Here is an 18,547-nt window from a genome sequence, read left to right on the forward strand (position 1 = left end):
ATCTGTGACAGTAATGTGTTTTAAATGCACAGAAATGCTGGGTTTTTATTTTTATAGTGAGTTGTCCAACTATTTGTGTGCTAGCCTCAGAATACTTATATACTCTAAGCCAAAAAAGAACTGTATTGCTTTTTTCTTTTGCACTTATATATAAACTTAGCTTTGCCTCTTCATTTCCATCTATTATCTTTGTTATTTTTCACAGACCAGTGCACAGGTCCATGTATTTCTCTATAGGTTTTAAATTTTTCTGCAGCCCCATGTTATTGGCTCCCTAGCCAATTTCCTTTACTCAACAGTATGATCTATTCAAGTGGAAATGTGAAGTTTATGCAATATTCTCTCTAGACTTATCTGAATGTATTCTTCTCTGAGCCACACTGGATGGAGTGCACCTTTATTTTAGAAGCTCTGCAGTCTTGCAACACTTGCACAAGGACCACTGGGAACCTAAGGTCCTGTGACTGTGTGAGGCAACGAAATGAAGATTCTGTGAAAATGAGATCATTGGAGAACTCTGTATACATTCTATAAGACAGAAAGGGGGAAAAAAGAATAAAAATGTTTGGGGCAATGCTTCACTGAGGATCCCATATAACACTGGAAAATTCCCTGAATTGGTGATGGCAAGTAGAATATGTCAAAACCCATCCTCTACCACACCATGATGGGATGCACCATTTGGAAAACTTGTTCCAGTTTTGCCTGGCTCCTCTGAAGCCTTCAGGTCTGGTCAGGGCCTCAGAGAAGCTTCAAACAGAAAGTGTGAAACAATTTTTAGTTCCTCACAAGCCTCCTTCCAGTTTTATTGTGACCATAGGTTACTGAGAATGAAAAAAACCCCATATATATCTAGACCACATACTCATTTATAGTTGGGCCAACTTGAAGAGAGCTTACAAGATGCTCCAGAGCATGGTTTAAATTTAATTGCATGTATCTCAACTGAGACACCTTTACCAGCCTGCTGTCAGATTCCATATTATCACTGTGTTGCTACTATAGCCCTCCTCAGTATCTGAAAGGGCTGTATGATGTGGTAGGCTGCAGCAGAGAGAACAAGGCTCATCCACCCTGACAGTCTACTCCAGTCTTTTATTCCTGTCCCACTGTGTGTCCATCACTCTGGTTCTTAGCTCTATATAGCCACTTTTTTTCTGTGACAAATGTTCTTACTCCCGCCCTAACTTGATTAATCTTTTCACCAGCTGTACTTGTGTTTGCAGAGTATGTGTTGCTATGCATTCATTTCACCACCTCCACACCTCAGAGCATTGGCAACAATCACATTCCTTACAAGAAAATGCTGTTAACTCGTTGCATCCAAAGTTAAGAATATGAATTGTGTCTAGACAGTGATTTCTCTCTAAGAGCAAGTGAACTGTACCAGGCAAAGGAGACACAGCACCACATGGGAAGGCACAAAAGAATAGACAACTCTTGGCTTGACAGAGTTGTGGTTCCCTCTGTTTGCTCCATAGTTTGTGGGACTGCAATTATCAGCAACAAATTAATATACTCACTCAACACACTCTGGCACAAAATGGGGAGGAGGGTGGGCGGCAGAGCAGCAAGATGTTTGTGTGGTTAAATAACAAGTAACTAAGGCTCTTATAAGTGCTCAAGAGTGCATGCTGTAGCTCCTGGGATTTGAAAGAATGACAACATGGCCATTTGTTGTGTACAGACAATTTCTTGCCTTTGACTCAGCTGTCAGAAGGACAATGCCCACCCAAGGACTTGGTAGGCTGTGCCCAGGCAAGGAAAGGTGTTTGCATTCTTCCAGGCTGCATTGCCAGGGTTGAGCACCATATTTTTCCTGTCAGTCATTTCATTGAGATTCATCTATGAGATACAGCAGGTGCAGCTTGCAGTGCCCAACATTTGTATGTTCTTATCCTACTAATTCCCAAATGGAAATGTACAATAGACTTAAAGAAAGTTTGTTTCTGTTTTTACTTTTACTTGAAAGTATTTGAACAATTTACAGATAGGCTTTTTTGTTTCTTTGATTAGGTTTTATTTGTTCCTCTATATTTATCTCAAAGAGGGCACTGTTATTAAAAAGCTCCAAGGACAGCCTGCGCCATTTTTCCATCTCCAAAATTTTCTCCTTACAATTTTTCTTCAAAGAGAGAATAATACACTGTTCAATGCATTGAAACTTCACTTTTCTAATGGAAACACAGCCTGGAGCTGCTCAGAAATTTTATCCAAAGCAGCCCAGAGCACTGAGCAATCTGTGTGATGGGCACTGCAAGTGCCCTACTGTTGCCATGTCCTGGCAAGTAATTTTGACATTCATGGGAGTTATTCCCACAAATATTTGAATCTTCTGTGCTGGGTGTTTTGGGTCTCAGCAGGATATGTCTTCAAAACTGATTTGATTGCTTAATGCATTGCTTCCAAACTGGCAAAGAGTCCTTACAGAGAATCACCTTGTTCTCTGATGTTAGGACGACAACTTCAGACAGTCTGTGCTTGTCTCCTCTGGTTCCTTCCCAGCTCACTTTCCATCTTGAGCCTCTGCTTTCCTGCCAACAGCCATGCAGGCAGGTGCTGCTCACTCCTAAAGCCTGTGTGCATCCTCATTTCAGCTCCACGACAAACGTCCCTGCGCCCATGCTTGCTTTTTGTCTCCCCAAAGCCTGATCTTTTCACAACACACAGTATTCAGCTCTGATAAACCTTCAGTTCAGACTACTCCATACTTCATTTTCATATTCTAGTTTATCACTAACACTGGCAAAGGAAAAGCACTGGCAAGAGAACTCAGTGAAGGTTCATACTGAAAATGAAATGGTCATTCATTTATTATGTATTTTTTGGCAAGAGTCTTTTTTTAAACAGTCATTTATGCCGGCCAGAGGAAGTGCGTGGACAATCTGCCAACACGGGCAAGCGCCTGAGATTTTCCAGTAAGTCGTGCGCAGGAGAGTACGTCCCTTGATGTCTCATCTCCAGCAGTTCTGGGATCATTTGAGAATCTGACTTTTATCTTTCCCTGGAGTAAGTCGTGAGCTCCCATGACTATGGAAAACAACTCCGGGTGGTGAGTGCGCTAGACCCACGCATCAGGCTGCAGGGAAGCTCCTCTCCGGAGCCGTGCCAGGAGACTCGGAGGGGACTGTGCGGGGACCGCGGACAGCGGCCGAGCCCGGGGGCGGCGGGGCGGGCGCGGCTCCGGGCGCTGCCGCAGCGGCGCGGCCGCCGCCGCCCGCGGACTACAGCTCCCGGCGTGCCGAGCGGAGCCCGCCCGCCCCGGCACTGCCCGCCCCGGCACTGCCCGCCTGGGCTGGGCCGGGCCGGGCCGGGCCGGGCTGGGCTGCCCGGGCTCGCTGGAGCAGCGCGGGCGGGGACGCGGCCGCGGCGGAGGCGGGCGGGAGGCAGGTGAGTGTGTCCGTGTGTCCGTGTGTCCGTGTGTCCGTGTGTCCGTGTGTCCGTGTGTCCGTGTGTGTGTCCGCGGGCCGGCGCCGTGCCGGGCAGGTGAGAGCCCCGCGGGCAGGAGGAGGAGCAGCGGGAGGAGGAGCGGCGGCGGAGGAGGCGGTGGCTGCTGCCGGCCGGGGATGCGTGTGTGCCTGTGCGTGTGTGCGCCCGCTCAGCTCGCTATCCTCGGGTCACTCGGTGCCGGGTGGATCCAGCCGCTCCCGGCGCCGCGGGAATCGCTTTTCCCAGCGCGGCCGGTTCTCGCTGAGGTCCCGAGAAGAGCGTGAGTGAGAGCGGCTGTGAGCGGTCACGTATGTGCTGCAGACGCACATGTGTTTCCTACGCATGCAACACATTCGTGGGGCTGCAGGCTTCGCCCCGTGACACCGGGCGGCCTCGAGGGGGAGGGGGCCCAGGCGAAAGGGGTAATAACGAATTAATTGCAGATGAGAAGTAATATCCGTCTTTGAGTCATCAGTCTTTGAGCCATAATTTCAAAGCTCTTAGATGGATGGTAGCTCGTATGTAGGAAAGCACTGCTTTTCCCATAGGATTATCAGATTTCCACCGGAGAATACAGATCCTGGATTATTGAGCTACATGGGATTTGCGTGTTTCTTTCTAATTAGTCTGTGAATCTGAGTGTAAAATTCTTTATTTGGAAGGGGGGGGATGGGAGTTATATGCTTCTAAAAGAACGGGCATATCTTTTCTCTGACATTTTACACAGTTTTTCTGGTTATCCCCTGCTCTGTGGATACTTACTGCCTTAATTGGATAGTGGTGTCAAAGGTTGATTAGATTCCCTAATAGATTTTGGATCTGCAAGAAGATTGCAGTTTTAAATGCGTGATTAAAACAATCATGTTGCTGTCTCCCCTCAAACAGTTGAGAGGAGGGCTGATGTATTACATTCGCGTTTTCTTTCCTTTGGTTTATTAATGTATCATCGTGAGGTTGTCGGGTTCGGTTTTGTTGTTGTTGTTTTTTCCCCCTCTGCTATTTCATTTGCAGACCGAAAAGAAATGAATGTCAGAGAGGATTTGTTTAATCATTTACCAGCTGACACAAGCCATGTCCCTAACAAAGCGTTGGTGAAAAAGTAGAAGATTTCTGGGATACAGCAGCACCAGTACTGTGAAGCCGCTTCTGCAGGTCAGGAGCAGCATGTGTTGGAGGATGCCGTAGCCCAGGAGGTGAGGCTCGTGGGGACAAGGTCGATGGCTTGCATGGAGCTTCTCTACCTGGCTGAGGAGAGCAGACAGGTGCCCCTGGGCACCGCTGCTGGCTGGAGCCTGCCCTGCCATCCCCGTGAGCAGCAGCAGTGTGAGGGGGGTGAGGTGGACCCCAGAGCAGCCGCTGCCGTGGCAGCCCTGCACTGTGAACGGCACTGCAAGCCCTTGCAGAGGGGCCCTGTGGCTGAGCCCCCCCTGGCACCCTGGCCCCCCTCCGTGGGCACCTCGCCCCAGGAGCACCCTGCACCCTCCAGCACCTCCCAGCCCTGCCGCCCAGGCGAGCTCTTGCCCAGGGAAGAGGATGGAGGGAAGAAAGCCTGCTGCTGTGCCCAGGAACTCGAGACGTCGTTCACCTATGTGGATGAAAATGTAAATCTGGAGCATGCAAGAAGTGCCCCCACTCCTGCAGGTGGCCAGGATGCCCCCCTGCAGCAGCATTCCTGCAGGGCGCTGCCACCTGAATGGGTGCACGATTCTCCCTCCTTGGTCTCTGAGGAGGACGATGCTGCCTCGGAGGCAGCAGCTGGGAAATCCGTTGACTATGGATTCATTAGTGCCATTTTGTTCCTGGTTTGTGGCATTTTGCTGGTGATAATTTCCTATGTGGTACCCAGAGATGTGACTGTGGATCCCAGCACGGTGGCTGCCCGGGAGATGGAGAGGCTGGAGAACGAGAGCGCCAGGATCGGCGCTCACTTGGACCGCTGTGTGATCGCTGGGCTGTGTCTCCTAACCCTGGGGGGCGTGGTGCTCTCCAGCCTGCTGATGATGTCCATGTGGAAAGGGGAGCTGTACCGGAGGAGCAGGTTTGCATCCTCCAAGGAGTCTGCAAAGCTGTATGGATCTTTCAATTTTAGAATGAAGTCTGGTGCAAATGATAATATGCTCGAGCTGTCATTAGTTGAGGAAGATGTGCTTGCCATAGATAATTAGTGTGGTCATGATTTTTAAGGCAGCATTTTTACAGGAAAATATGTTTCATTAAAGAAAGCAGATGCAGCTAAAGATAGCTGGTGATGCAGTTTATTTGTCTGACAAGAATGGTGTTATCTTAAGCTCTATAATCAAATGTTTGCAATATATGAGTACTTGTTGTAAAGAGGAACTGTGCCAGATGAAATGCAAATGATACAAAATAACGAAAACCACTGAATAAAAAGAGATTTGTGATAAGTAGGTTCCTCAGATACTTGTTTATCCTAGTATAAAACATTCCACTGATGTCTTGCCTATATAATTTTCTTATTACTCTCATACAGAATATGAATGACCTTGACACTTTGGAAGCTGTTAATTTTTGAAGCCTGCAGGATTATTTACAGTCTACTTGACAGAATGTTAAGAAGCAGGACCAATAATCAAATAGCAGGGCTAATATTTCATTAAGAGATGCTATTTTATTGTTTAGTTTTAAGCAGATCCCTTCTCTTCAATTAAGTGACAGCTATGGGAAGAAAGAACACCACTTGGGGATGACTGGCCACAAACCTCCCGTATTTCCAAACAATCGTACAATTAGTGATGATTATTTAAAATATGAAATAAGAGGCAAAGGGCAGGAAACCATATGGCTCATGGTACTGGTAGGAGACAAAAGACTCTTTCAGCTTGAGGTCAGTGGCTCCATTTCAGTTCAGATTAGCAATGATTGATAGTCATTAACTTCTGATAGCTATAGTGACCCATATAAAAGAAGTTTAGTTCCTGGTGGACAGATGTCTTTGTATGAAAACTGCCATAACATGAATTAACAGACGTCTTGTTTGGAGTCTCAAAAGACCCAAAGACTGAAAAAGCATAGGGATGCTGAGACTGGACACTTCTCCTTTAGTACACATGCCAGAAGAAATTCAAGCTCAGCTGTAGGGCTTTGCTTATACTCAGGCTGTCTGCATCTCATTAGTCCTTTTTGAAACTTCAGTTTTATGTCACTAGGCTGTCAACCTTCTCATAACCAGCAAGGAAAGGTCAGGAAGGAGCTCTCTGAGACTTGTTCAATAAAACCCAATTTATTTGTAAAGAATAAATCATCAGGAAATACAGAGGTTAAGTATCAGGCAGTTTACCGGCTGACATGAGACTCACTTAACGTAGGGGATGATCAAGGGTACATGTTGCTACTAATCTCAGTCCTGTGGCACTGTAGCCAAAAGCCTCTACCACTGATGCTGTTTGCTTTATTACCAGCTGGTTTCTGGGGAACATTGATGTGTTCTTGCAGTGCTGGGAAAACCAACAAAAATTGCTCAGTGCACTGCTGTCAGTTCTCACTGAGCAGTGGTTAATACATATATATATATATATATATAATTAATATGTATATGTATGTTGTATATGTATGTCTCCCTGGCAAAGCCAAACATGGGTGAAGAGCTCTGTCTGCACAGTCTCTGACTGCAGTCTTAGAAGAAACATGTGCTTCACTATGACAGCCTTGTCAGTTGTGAGTTAACTCTAAAATACCAGGAGTATGCATTATTTTTAAAATGATACTTTTTTTCCCACTGTGACACACAGGAGAAGAGTTCTCTTGGGAAGGGGTGGGGAGGTTTCCTTTATACTCCCTTTACCCAGTTATATGTGACAGCACAGTTCAGAATAAGAAGTGGATGCCAGAAACATGAGTTCCTCACAGAGAGACTGAACGCTATTTTGCCATTTGGTTCTTCATTCCCCTTCTCTGGCTATTTTTGTCAGGGGACAAATGCAGCATCCAAGTCTGACCAGACTGGTTCAGTCCCTTTGTGCTTGCTGGCTGCAGGTGCTGGCATGGGTGTCTGTGACCAAGGGCCCAAGGAGCTGCCCTGCTCCGGATTCACGCCTTTGGTCAGTAAATTCCATAGTGTGGTACCCGGGCTTTTGCACTGGTCCTGCAAAAGAGATGCTGCTGCACATGTTTTCTGCTCCAGCTGCAGCTTTAGGTCAGTGTTACTGCATAATTAAATGAGGTGCCTTATTAGAGGGTGCTGCTGCCCAGTAAATGATTCTCCCAGTTAATGTTATGATACACAGCATGTTCCCAGGCAGTAACTCAGCAGTGACCAGCATCTCCACAGTGATCTTTGAAGAGCTTACATCCTTCTGGCTGTGTCATCAGGGATTCCTGATTGAATCCCTAAGATAAATACGTGAAGTGTCTTATATCTGGAAGTCTGGAAGGTACCTCAGCCTGTTGTGATCAGTACAAGTGAGGAAGGAACTGGCCTGGGAATCTGGATGCAGAGCAGAAACGCTCCTCTTCTGCTGGCCTTGGCCAGCTGGAGGGGTGTGTGGACACTGCCTGCAGAGCCTGACACTTTGCTCAAGGTGGGCAGGTGGGAACAGCTCTTCCTCTTGTCCTACCCTGAGGATGGGAAGGGGCTGGCCGTGGCCTCCACAGATCCAGGGAAAGCCATGCCAAGTGAGAGGGCAAATGTTGCTGAGCTGGGGTCAGCAAGATGGTGTGGGGCAGGGGACAGATGTCTGGGGGATGAAAACCCGTTCACCTGCCTGGGCTCCGTGATCTCACCTATGTTACAGAAGCTCTAAAACTGAGGCTGGCGGTTTTGATAGCTATTCTTTTTATTTTTTAATTACACATATGCATGAAATTGGAGTACATTCCATTATTGTGGAAAGATGACAGCTTAAGCCGTATGGATCACAGATTTCTTGTAGGAACCATGACATGCCTTAATGCTGATTATTAGCACTAGAAAAAGAAACACTTCCATGACTGTCAGTATGTTATTGTCAAGTGAGAAGTTTTCTGACACTTTGTAAAATGCCTGTCACAGATCATGAACCTGCAATACTTTAATGAACCCTGAAATTTTCCCTGAGCATTTTAAGGAAACATTAGTCAACCTAATAATCTAAATGTACACTGCAGAAGTGTGAGGAGTAATAAAATTTAAACAACGGGACTAAGAGAGTTTCTTTTTTTTGGTGTGTGTGCTCTGAAAGCAGTGAAGGAAGGCCTTCAGAGCACAGGAATTTAGCAGATAAAAATGTTCAGGATATTTCTCTGATCACCTTTAGCAATTGCATCATGATGTGAGTTGGCGGTGCAATATGAAACCTCTGGATTCTCAGGTTCTCATGCTGTGAAACCAAACACAGAAACCAAAGCACTTGCTGTCTTGTGGCTGATGGTGGAAGTGAATGTATGAGCCCACTGGCCAGTGGACAGGCCCTCACACCGTTCACCTCACATGGGGTGGTATCAAAGGGTGAGGCCAAGGCAGGTTTATTGCCCCCTCATGCACCCTCGCAATTTGACTTCCCCTGCTCAAAATTCAAATGCTTTAAAGGTACAAATGGGAGAAGATGTTGGTGATTTTTTCGTTGCCTGGGCTGAAGTTGTCACTTGATTCACTGGAGAGCTTTTCCCTTTTTTGGGTGAACTAAACTTTGGCATATAACAAGTGGGTTTAAGGTGCCCTATAAACATATCTGGATTCTGAGTACCCTGGAAACAGAACAGGATCTGTGCCCTTAGTTTGTTTCTGACCAGCCCCAGCTGCCAAACAGGACATTCTCCCAGTTTCTACCTCATGACACGTCTGCTGGCTGGGCCCAGCCCTGGCCTCTGCCTTCCCACTGAGGTGTCCATGCTTCCCTGAACTGCGGGAAGGGAGGCGGCAGCCGCCGCTGTCCGGCTCCGTGCTGCTCGAACAGCTCCCTGCTGGCCCGTGTTCTCAGTTCCTTTTCTCGGTGTGGCTGTGGCTGAGGCTGGGCTGTGGGAGGTGCATGGCCTCTGCTGGGGTGCTCATGAGAGCAGAGGCTGTCACCGCGCGGTCCCGGCCCCCACGCCACGGTCCCAGCGTGTCCCCTCCGGCCTGAGGCCGGCCCCGCGGCAGAAGCGCCCAAGACTCTCCTAGGAAGCTACACTGGGTTGTTGCTGGGTTTTTATGTGTTTACAATTTTTTAGTCTTTGTAATTATTTAAAAAATCTGTCTGCAATGAATATAGAGTTTACTGACTAAGAAAGCAACTGGTTTAATCTTGTAAAACTCTGACCCACTACGGGTGAAACATTACAGTCCATCACGAGCTGTTCAATAGTGCGTTTGATGCCTTATTACAATTGCAGCCGCGCTCTGTACAGAGACAAAAATAAAAGTCTGTGAAGCTGAGCACTGTCATTGTGGGCCTCTGCTCTTTGCTGATTCCAGTGATTGGCTCTTCCCTCCGTGCTGTGGGTGCAGTCCCCAGCCCTCAGCAGCATGGAGCCCATTTAGGCAGCGGGGCCGCCTGGCAGAGGTGGTGCTGGATGGAGCCAGCACACCAAGCTTCCCCAGCTCACCCCTCCATCGTGTCCTGGTCCTTCCCAGACAGCAGTGCCAAGCAGTGCAGTTTCAAACCCTGCTGCACTCCTGTCCCACCCAACTCCACACAACCAGAACAAAAAAGAAGAAGCAGGGGGAGCAGCCATGGCTGTGTGAGCAGGCAGTGGGGAGGTGCTGTGTCAGGAGGTGGGTGTTGAGCCCTTTCTCACCACACCACATGCATGACCACTTCAGTATCACATCCTCACCGTGGCCCAGTTTGGCCGTGGCCAGGGCAGGAGGGCAGAGTGCCGGGCCCAGCTCCAGCCATGGTGCTGATGGGTGGGCGTGTGGCTCTCAGAACACACTGGAGGGGATGGGCGATGCAGGGAGATGCAGGAGCTGTATTCCTGGAGGTCCATGGGCTGGGCATTACCTCCTCAGTGTCAGCTTCACCTCTCCCTCCAGAAAAGCTGTGTCAGAGTGGGCAGCAGTGGTCAGGTGCTGGTGTGGGGTCAGCAGCGACTGGCAGCTAAGCAGGACCTCCAGGGAGCCACAGTTTTCTCCTGGCTTTTTTTGTTTCTCAGATCTCCAGTGTCTGTTAAACACCTTAAGCACTTTTGACAACCCATACTCCCTCCCAAACGAGATTTGAAGGTATGCCACACAGGTTATTCCCTGTAAGGTCACTTTTCATTCTGGTGTGACAGAATCAGACCTTTCCCTGCCGCTGTCGTGTGAATCACCATGTGGGTGGGAGTGCTGTGGTGGGGTGTGGATCCAGGCTGGAGCAGGGACTGTCTACTCATATTACCTGTTACCACAGAACAGAGCACAACAGGGCCCCAGTTTGTAATTCAGGTTTCAGGCTGTTCCTGCTGCAGGAGTAATAAAGGTGTCCCAGAAGTGGCCAAATTGACTGCAGTGACTGCACTGAAGCCAAATGCAGGCTATGGTGTGCAACTGGTGGTTAGCAAGAGGTTAAGAGAGTAGATGTATTTATAGATATGACAATACATCAGCTGAAAGAACTGGTAGGCTTTCTAACTGAAAGCAAACACACAATTTCATTTTTACCCTTTTTACAGATTTCTTCTTAATCATACTGTTTTAAATTTTGGAGGGTTCAGTATCATGCACTATATTCACTGGGGCATTTTCCCCCTGTGTTTATGAGTTCTGGCAAGGTCAAGAGTCCTGCAGACTGCAAGGATGTGAGACTTCTCTGGTTTTCTTATCAGTTTAAATTCAGCTGTAGGTGTTATAAATCTGCAAAAACCAAATGAGACAAGAACCTCATTTAAAATGAACCTGCTTAATACTTGTTTGTGTAAATGTAAATGCAGTGCCCATAGTAGACACTGAGACAAATAATGCATGTTTTAATTAGATTTTCAGTAAAATTAATTGTTAAAATATATCTGCAGACTTGCTATATTAAAAAGAGTTTTCTGCTTATTTATGTGTAGATTGGCCCACTGTTACCTAATGGTAAAAGATGCTGAGCTGCACCTCATGGGCATTTGGCCATTGTTTTGAATGAGGGCATTGCAAGTGTGGGTTTTGTTCACCTGCACCCAGTGTGAACCCACAGATCACTGAAAGTTCTTCCATCTGCGAGAAATGAGACGCTGAGCAGCATGAAACATAATGTTCTGAAAAAGTCTCCTGCACACAGATACCAAAGAGAGCCACCTGGAGAGCTGGAGAACCAAGGCTTCTTAAGTCCCAGTCCAGCACTGCAGAAAAGGCTAAATTAGTACAGAACCACTAGAATACATTAATCTGAAAAGGATTGCAGATTTTTTTTTTCTGGAGTATGACATTTACATTTAATTTAAAGTACAAAATCATCTGTAAAATATCTCAAAAAGTCAACTGAAACTAAATTTGCTAATAATTGGATGTATTTGGGTAAGGTTTTGCACATTTAAGGGATTTGTATCTGGGTTTTTTTATGGCATAAAAAATCAGTAGGCTTCTGTTGAACGAATAAAACAGATATCTTTATATCAGCACAAAAAGCTTCTCTTTTCCAATGATTGTTTCTGTTTTGACAGATGTGTATGCAGGGAAATTTAGCTGTTGTTGAATAAAACATTTCCAGAAGCAAAATTGATTAAGTCCCTTTTGCAGAGGAAAAAAAATCAATTCTTCCCATTAGAAGGATCTAAAATATGTTGATCAGCTAGAAATGTAAATAAAGTTCTGTAATCACTATTCTCTAACTGCAGTGTATCCATCTACATGGGATTGTCTTGTCTCTTTATAGCTTAAAATAAATTTGGTTGAACTCCAACATGAAGCAGCTTCTGACAAACTAGCCAGAGTAACTGTGCTTGAATGTAAATAATATCAAGTAGCTATCCTGACATTTTGGTATTGCTTTTCTCAAGGATTAGCTGTTCATGAAATGAATGTATATGTGATAACAATATATCCAGGCTGGGAACAAAAATATATTCACTGAAAGACAGAGCTGTAGAAAGTATGTGACTGTTTTCAGTTTCCCTGTATTCTGATTTCACGTAATAAAGATGACACTTTAAAGATCTCTTCATTAGTAATTGTTGAGGGCTATTAAAGGTCACGGAAGGCTATTAACAGAAGGATGCCAAGTCTAGCCCTGTAAGTCCCTAAGCTTCTGATTGCTAAGAGCTAAGAGAATGTGCTGATGTATGCTTGCCCTTCCCTTGGTTTTAGATAAAGCTGTAACTGCTACAGGCTATCTGAGCCTGTTTTGTGACAGATGGACCTTTGATTTGATCCAGACTGACCCTGTGTTCTTAAAACTTCATACTCTGCCTATACCAAGGGGGCAATACCGAGTAGTTTTTTGCCACTGTGGCTTCTTAAAGAAGGAATCAATAGATCACAGCCTTACCTTTGTTTTTCCCTCCTAGGGAACCTAGCTTACCTAGGACTGGTGACCGTGACTGGAAGAGCTCTTGAGAGGTCATTTTCCAGTCTTCTGGAACTTTCACCCTCCATCAGTCCTCAAAGATGATTACTCATGGCTGTGAAATTGCTGCTCAGTTCTCTGAGCACTCTGGGGTGAATTTTATAAGGCTCACATGATTTGCAGATACATTATGTGTCTATGCAGCCTCTTCTTCTACTCTCTACCAAGCCTAAGTTCTTAAGTTCTGAAGTCTATAGATAGTCTGAATACTTTTAGATTTTTTTAATGGGGTAAAGAAAGGTTGAAGCACTTCAGCCTTCTCAATGTCATTTTCAATTTTGTCCTGTCTCACTCCCCACCGAGTAGAAAACCTGTTCTTTTTCTTTTTTCTTCTTTCTAGTATAAATACAGAGCACTTCCTCATGACCTTTTTTCTCTTCTATGAGAATCTTGCTTGCATACCCCCCAAAAAGAAATGAAAATTATTATCTATATGTTCTAATTTCCCCAGTGGGGAAATGTCTTAAATTTTAGGTCACTCTTATGGTTAACCAAATCCATGTTATTTTTCTTTCACATTTTCACATTTCACATAATGGTATTTTGTTTCCTTAATTTTGGTTAAGAATTTGCTACATTTTCCTGAGTTTCATTTTCTTTTAAGCTTCTGCTATGTGGGAGCATACTAACTAGTGCTTTGAATTTACTGAAGTTTCATGTTCTTTGGGATCACTTCCCTGGAAGCAGAAATACCCTGTTGTAACAGCCCTATATTATAAGGGTTTTTTTGTACAGCTGAGCTCTGTAAACAGCCTGGTGATTGCAGTCCCCACTCCTGCCCACCTCCATTCGTTCCCCACTCAGCCTTTCTTCAGTGTGGGCAGCAGTGGTCCAAGGTGGAGATTTTGTGTCAGTCTTGCTCTTTGAGCCAAGCCATGTTGCTAAGGAAAAGCCTACGGGTTTGTCTATGGGATCAAATTACAATGCACAGCTATTGCGATGGGAAATGCCTCCACTTAAACTTCACAGGATATTGAAACCAGTCTTAGCAAAGAGGCGAGTTAGAAGCTAAAATCAATACTGGACAATGCTGAAATGCCTCTGTTCAGCTGCTGTTTTAAGTGGCTTGTACAGACCTTTCAAATCATGTTGCCAACAAATGGAGGAAACACAGCTTTTAAAAAGTCAGAGAATTATTAATAGTGTGCTTGACCTCCAGCTCTGCACAGTCTACAAAAAAAGCATCATTTTTCATATGCTGCTGCTGTATGCCTAATTCTGCAAGCCCTGTTAAAGCAGCTGCTCATAGGAGAAGTACATTCAGAGAGTGAGGGTCAAAGCTTTAGATCCATGATAGACTGTGGGAGGGAAGAAGAGCAGGAACAGCTCATGGTCAACCCTTGAACAAAAAGGAGGGGGTGCAGGAACCCTACACCTCATACATCACTCACACACTAATGGTATTTCTTGTCCTGGTGTGTGAGAGAAGAAAATTAACTGTGCTGAGGTTATGCTTGCAGCTTTCCAGCAGGGATAGAGAAGTGTGGAGAGAAGCAAATGTCAGATGTCTTCATGAGAAAATGAATGTTCTAGCCACTATCCTAGTGTCTGAGGAGTGATTAGGGAACCAGCACCTCCAATTGTGCTCCCCAGCAGGCAAATCTGTTCTGCAGCATTTGTAGCACAAAGAAGCAGTCTGAACCTTTATTAACTTTAACCACTATCTGAGTAACCTAAAGTGACAAACCATCTCTCTTATTGCTGTTATTAAGTCAGTTTTGGACAATGCCTTATCATTTGCAGAAAAAATGAAGAGGAGATATAATGCAGACAGCAAATTTCTAGATAAAATTAGTCTGTCTGAGAAGGAGAGAAAAATGCTGCACATGGTGCTGGACAAATCTTTGCATTGATTTCTGGAAACAGAGTCTTTCTAGGAGCACCACAAATGCATGTCTTTATTTAGTGCTTGGATTCAAAGAGCTGTCAATCTCCCTCTATCCAGATAACTCCCATTCGTGTTCAGGTCTGGGGTGCTTTAGGGTCATACATTATTTCTGCTTGTGCTGTTCTTGCTCTGCAGTTCTTCATCGGCCTCACACAGCCACGTGTGCGAACAGAACCACTCTGAGCCCTCTGCTTGGGGACAGTGGGCAGTGTCCAGTTGACACATGGCACTGCTGCACCTCCAAGAGTGCACGTCTGAGCCTTGGAAATGGAATACTTGTTCTCATAGACAGTCTTAAATAATCATTTAAATATACATGGAGATCTCCTTTATACATTGTCATCTGAGAGCCCAAATCTCATCTGTCTATGGGTGTGCTGTGTGTGTGCTCTGTGACCCAACAAAGAACTAGTTCCTCCTCTTTGACTGTCCTACCTATTAGCTGGTTCTGTGTCTAGTGCATAGGAATAAAAAGACAATTCTTTTATACCTCTCCTTCAATTCAGATGGGATTAAGCTTACCTTTCAGCTGGCTTGAGGTGGCCTGAGATAAAATTTGAGGCCAGTAGTAAGTTACTACTCCTGCACAGAGCAAGATGAAAGGAAAGTAGTTGTGAATTGGAGAGATAAACAGCTCCTGGGGCTGCTCCACAGCACAGCAGTAATAGCTCAAGTCTGTGGTTTAAAATCTCAGTCTTAACTACAGTAAACGGAGCAGGTTTTAGTGGCTTTTTTTTCCAAGGTGAAGGCTGGAATGCGGGCCAAGGAGGACAGACATGGAAAATTTGTACATTTTCAGAATCCTTCACTGAAAATACCCCACATCCCATTAAAAGTTCCAGGATATATAACAATAAGCTTACATAAATAACTACAGCCACTTATTTACACACAGATGAGCCACTGCATTGCAAGTAAGGAGGTCTGTATCCAAACCCCTAAGGAGGTGAATTTGTCACACAAATACCATCTTTCTTTACCTTGAGCTCTTTTGGGAATCCTAAGTTAATTTCTGTGCCCATGCAGGATCACATGTTTACTGTCATTTATATAGGACAATGTTTGGTTACGTTCCGCTTTGAAATAAGGTATTTTAGCTATTAATTTATTTATTACCTGTGCATCTTAGTATTTTACCTCAGTGAACAGAAGAGGGAAAAAATAAGAAAAGTTGGGGGTTTTTTTGTTTTGTTTTGTTTTTTGGTTTTTTTTTAATCAGAGAAAGTATGTGCAACTAAAAAGAAGAAAATGGAAGGGAGGTAAAGGTCTTGTCAGCAAGCAGGTAGGAATATGGATTTCATAATGTTAATAGCTACAGTCAGTAATTATTGTGGAAATAGATTTCACAATTCATACTGAATTGATTGTAGTCAGCTTGATTGATGCTGTTGTAATACAGGAGGCTAATCAAGACTGGGAATCAAAAAAAAAAGAAACAAAATCCAAAGGCAAGCCCTTACTGATCAGTCATTCTTTATACTAGTAAGCCAATTTATCAGCAGTAATAAAAAGTTTTGATTTTGAAAGCCATGACTCATTTTCATAAAATATTTCCTCTAGTTACATCCAGTGTTTTCAAAGGTTCCTATCTCTTGTCTATTTTAATGGAAGGGATAGTCAGATGCCAGGAGTTTTTACACTACAGTGTATAAGACCAATTATGTTTCCAGTGCCTTTTAAAATTTTACTTGTTTGGACAGACCCTAAATTCTCTCTCACATCATTCAGTTGTCTTTCAGAATAAAAGTTGATTTTGCATTTAATTTGAGAACACTCTCTATTCTCAGGTTTTCCTAAGGGCACAAATCCCCTGAAAACGTTAGGCAGTGTCTTTATGAACCACTGAACAAATACAGCCATCTTGTGATGCACCAACAGATCTTGTTTTTCTCCATTTTTATACTTTCACTCCCCCCCACACCTCTGCCAGCCTTGCAGTCCCTCTCTGCCTTGTGCATCAGTCCCCTTCTAAACCAATGGTAGGCCCAGAAGAAGACTGTTTGATGATTATTATTGTAACTTTTATCACTTATTTCCATTTTATATGACCCATTTACTTTGCAATGTATTTCCCTTTCTCATCTTGTTTCAGAACTAGTTTCAGAACTAGTTAGAGACTCATGGGCACTTTGGAGAGAAGCTGAGATGCTCCTGGAACTTGCTCGTGGGGGCACAGCTCTGTGTGTGCGTGGGGACAGGCAGAGCCAGGCTTTGGAGCTGCCTGGACACAGCGGCTCCGGTCCCAGTGCTGCTCTGGGAGGGCACAGTGCCCGAGCACCGTGCTGTGCCTCAGCACATACACAGCTCTGTGGTCAGTGCAGTGCAAGTGTCTCCTGCCTGCCTCATCCAGCTCTGGACAAAGGCAGCTTGAGTGGAGGGCAATTGCCTCTGTGTCCTTGTGTCCTTCATCATCACTGCAATTGTCCTCGCTGCTCTTCCGGCTCTGCTTGTATCCTCACCCCTCTCCGCCTTCAGCACCTCCTCTCCTGTTAAATTTATCTCTCTTGTATTACTCACTGTCTCTTTGCTGTCATGAGCTGCATACAAATGCTGCCTTTATTGTTTGAGATAATGCATTTCTGCTATCTCAATGAAATAAGTATATTCCATTTGTTTATTAGCTAATTAAACTAATCTCTAGGAAACCTTCAGAATGTCTTCTGTTCTTCTGCAATGAAGCTAATTTATCTTTATAGTGCTGGCAGTAGGAAAATGGTCTATATGCCCTGCAGAAAAGTTTGAGATTCATGTTTTTATCCCAAGTGTTTCAAATTAATAATCTAAAAGTCAGATTTAGATATTCAGGAAACTTTGGCGCTGAATGATCTGCAGCAAAAGAAACATATGGAAAGTACAGGCATAGTCTGATCTTATCTCTCAAGCTGACAGATAAATAATTGGCAAAACAGACATTGCTTAGAAGATAAAAGATTTTTTTGTTGTTGTTCAGAAATCTGTCCAAATGACTATTTGTTTCCTTTGAGCTGATCACTGGATGGCACTCAGTGTGTCAGGCTGCTTTCAGAATTTCATAAAAAGTGGTAGAGAAGGAGCCATTTCACAGAAGCGTGGTAGAGGCTGGTGGACATCTCTGAGCTCATCTTGTCCAGCCCCTGCTCAGGCAAAGTCAGTGAGAGAAGATTGCTCGTAGCTCATCCAGTTGACTTTTGAATATCTCCATTAAAGGAGACTCCACAGCGTCTCTGGGGCATTTTGCAGTGTTTGACCATCTGCACAGTAAAAAGAAATATGATAATTATCAGAATTTTCTGTATTTCAGAATTCATTGCCTCTTGCCTTGTCAGTGCACAGCATGAGAAATCTCTGGCTTTGTCTTTTTTCCCCTGGCCCCACCTCAGGTTTTTATACACTTTGGTAAGATTTCCCTGAGCCTTCTGTTCTCCAGGCTGAGCAGTTGGCTGTGATAAAACCAGAGCACTGAACATTAAAGCCACCACATATGGAGGAGCTCAGACCTTCCAGCAATTACAACTTGTAGCACCTTCTGGCTGGGTTTAGAGATCTCTGCCTCTAGACAGATGAAAAGGAAAACACTGTTTCAAGACAGATGTCTCCTAAAGAAGAAAGGTATTTATCCTTAACCCAACCACACTACAAGATGCTTTACTTTAGTAGGAGTTTCAGGTTTTTACCTCCTCCCAACAAAACCAGAATATTTAGCTTAGCTTATGTCAGTTTGAAATTAAAATATATGAAATGAGAAGCTGGAGCCTTTTGCAGAAGAATGTGAAAATGAAATGTTATTATTTTTGTGGGTTTCTCCCTG

At 44.6% G+C, this 18,547-nt stretch overlaps 1 protein-coding gene across 6 annotated transcripts in view; it reads left to right on the forward strand.

Annotated features, from left to right (window-relative positions):
• The first annotated feature begins 2,835 nt into the window (after positions 1-2,835).
• TMEM74 (transmembrane protein 74) overlaps positions 2,836-18,547 on the forward strand; it is a 42,286-nt gene continuing 26,574 nt past the window's right edge. The window contains exons 1-2 of one of the 6 annotated variants that reach the window (XM_063424392.1): positions 3,245-3,390; positions 4,441-9,778. In XM_063424392.1, coding sequence (XP_063280462.1) covers positions 4,647-5,594 — 948 coding nt within the window. In that variant the 5' untranslated portion in view covers positions 3,245-3,390; positions 4,441-4,646 and the 3' untranslated portion in view covers positions 5,595-9,778. The other 5 variants (XM_063424579.1, XM_063424496.1, XM_063424449.1 and 2 more) reach the window with 5 other exon arrangements.

This window comes from Prinia subflava, chromosome 1 (assembly GCF_021018805.1).
Source record: "Prinia subflava isolate CZ2003 ecotype Zambia chromosome 1, Cam_Psub_1.2, whole genome shotgun sequence".
NCBI lineage: Eukaryota > Metazoa > Chordata > Aves > Passeriformes > Cisticolidae > Prinia > Prinia subflava.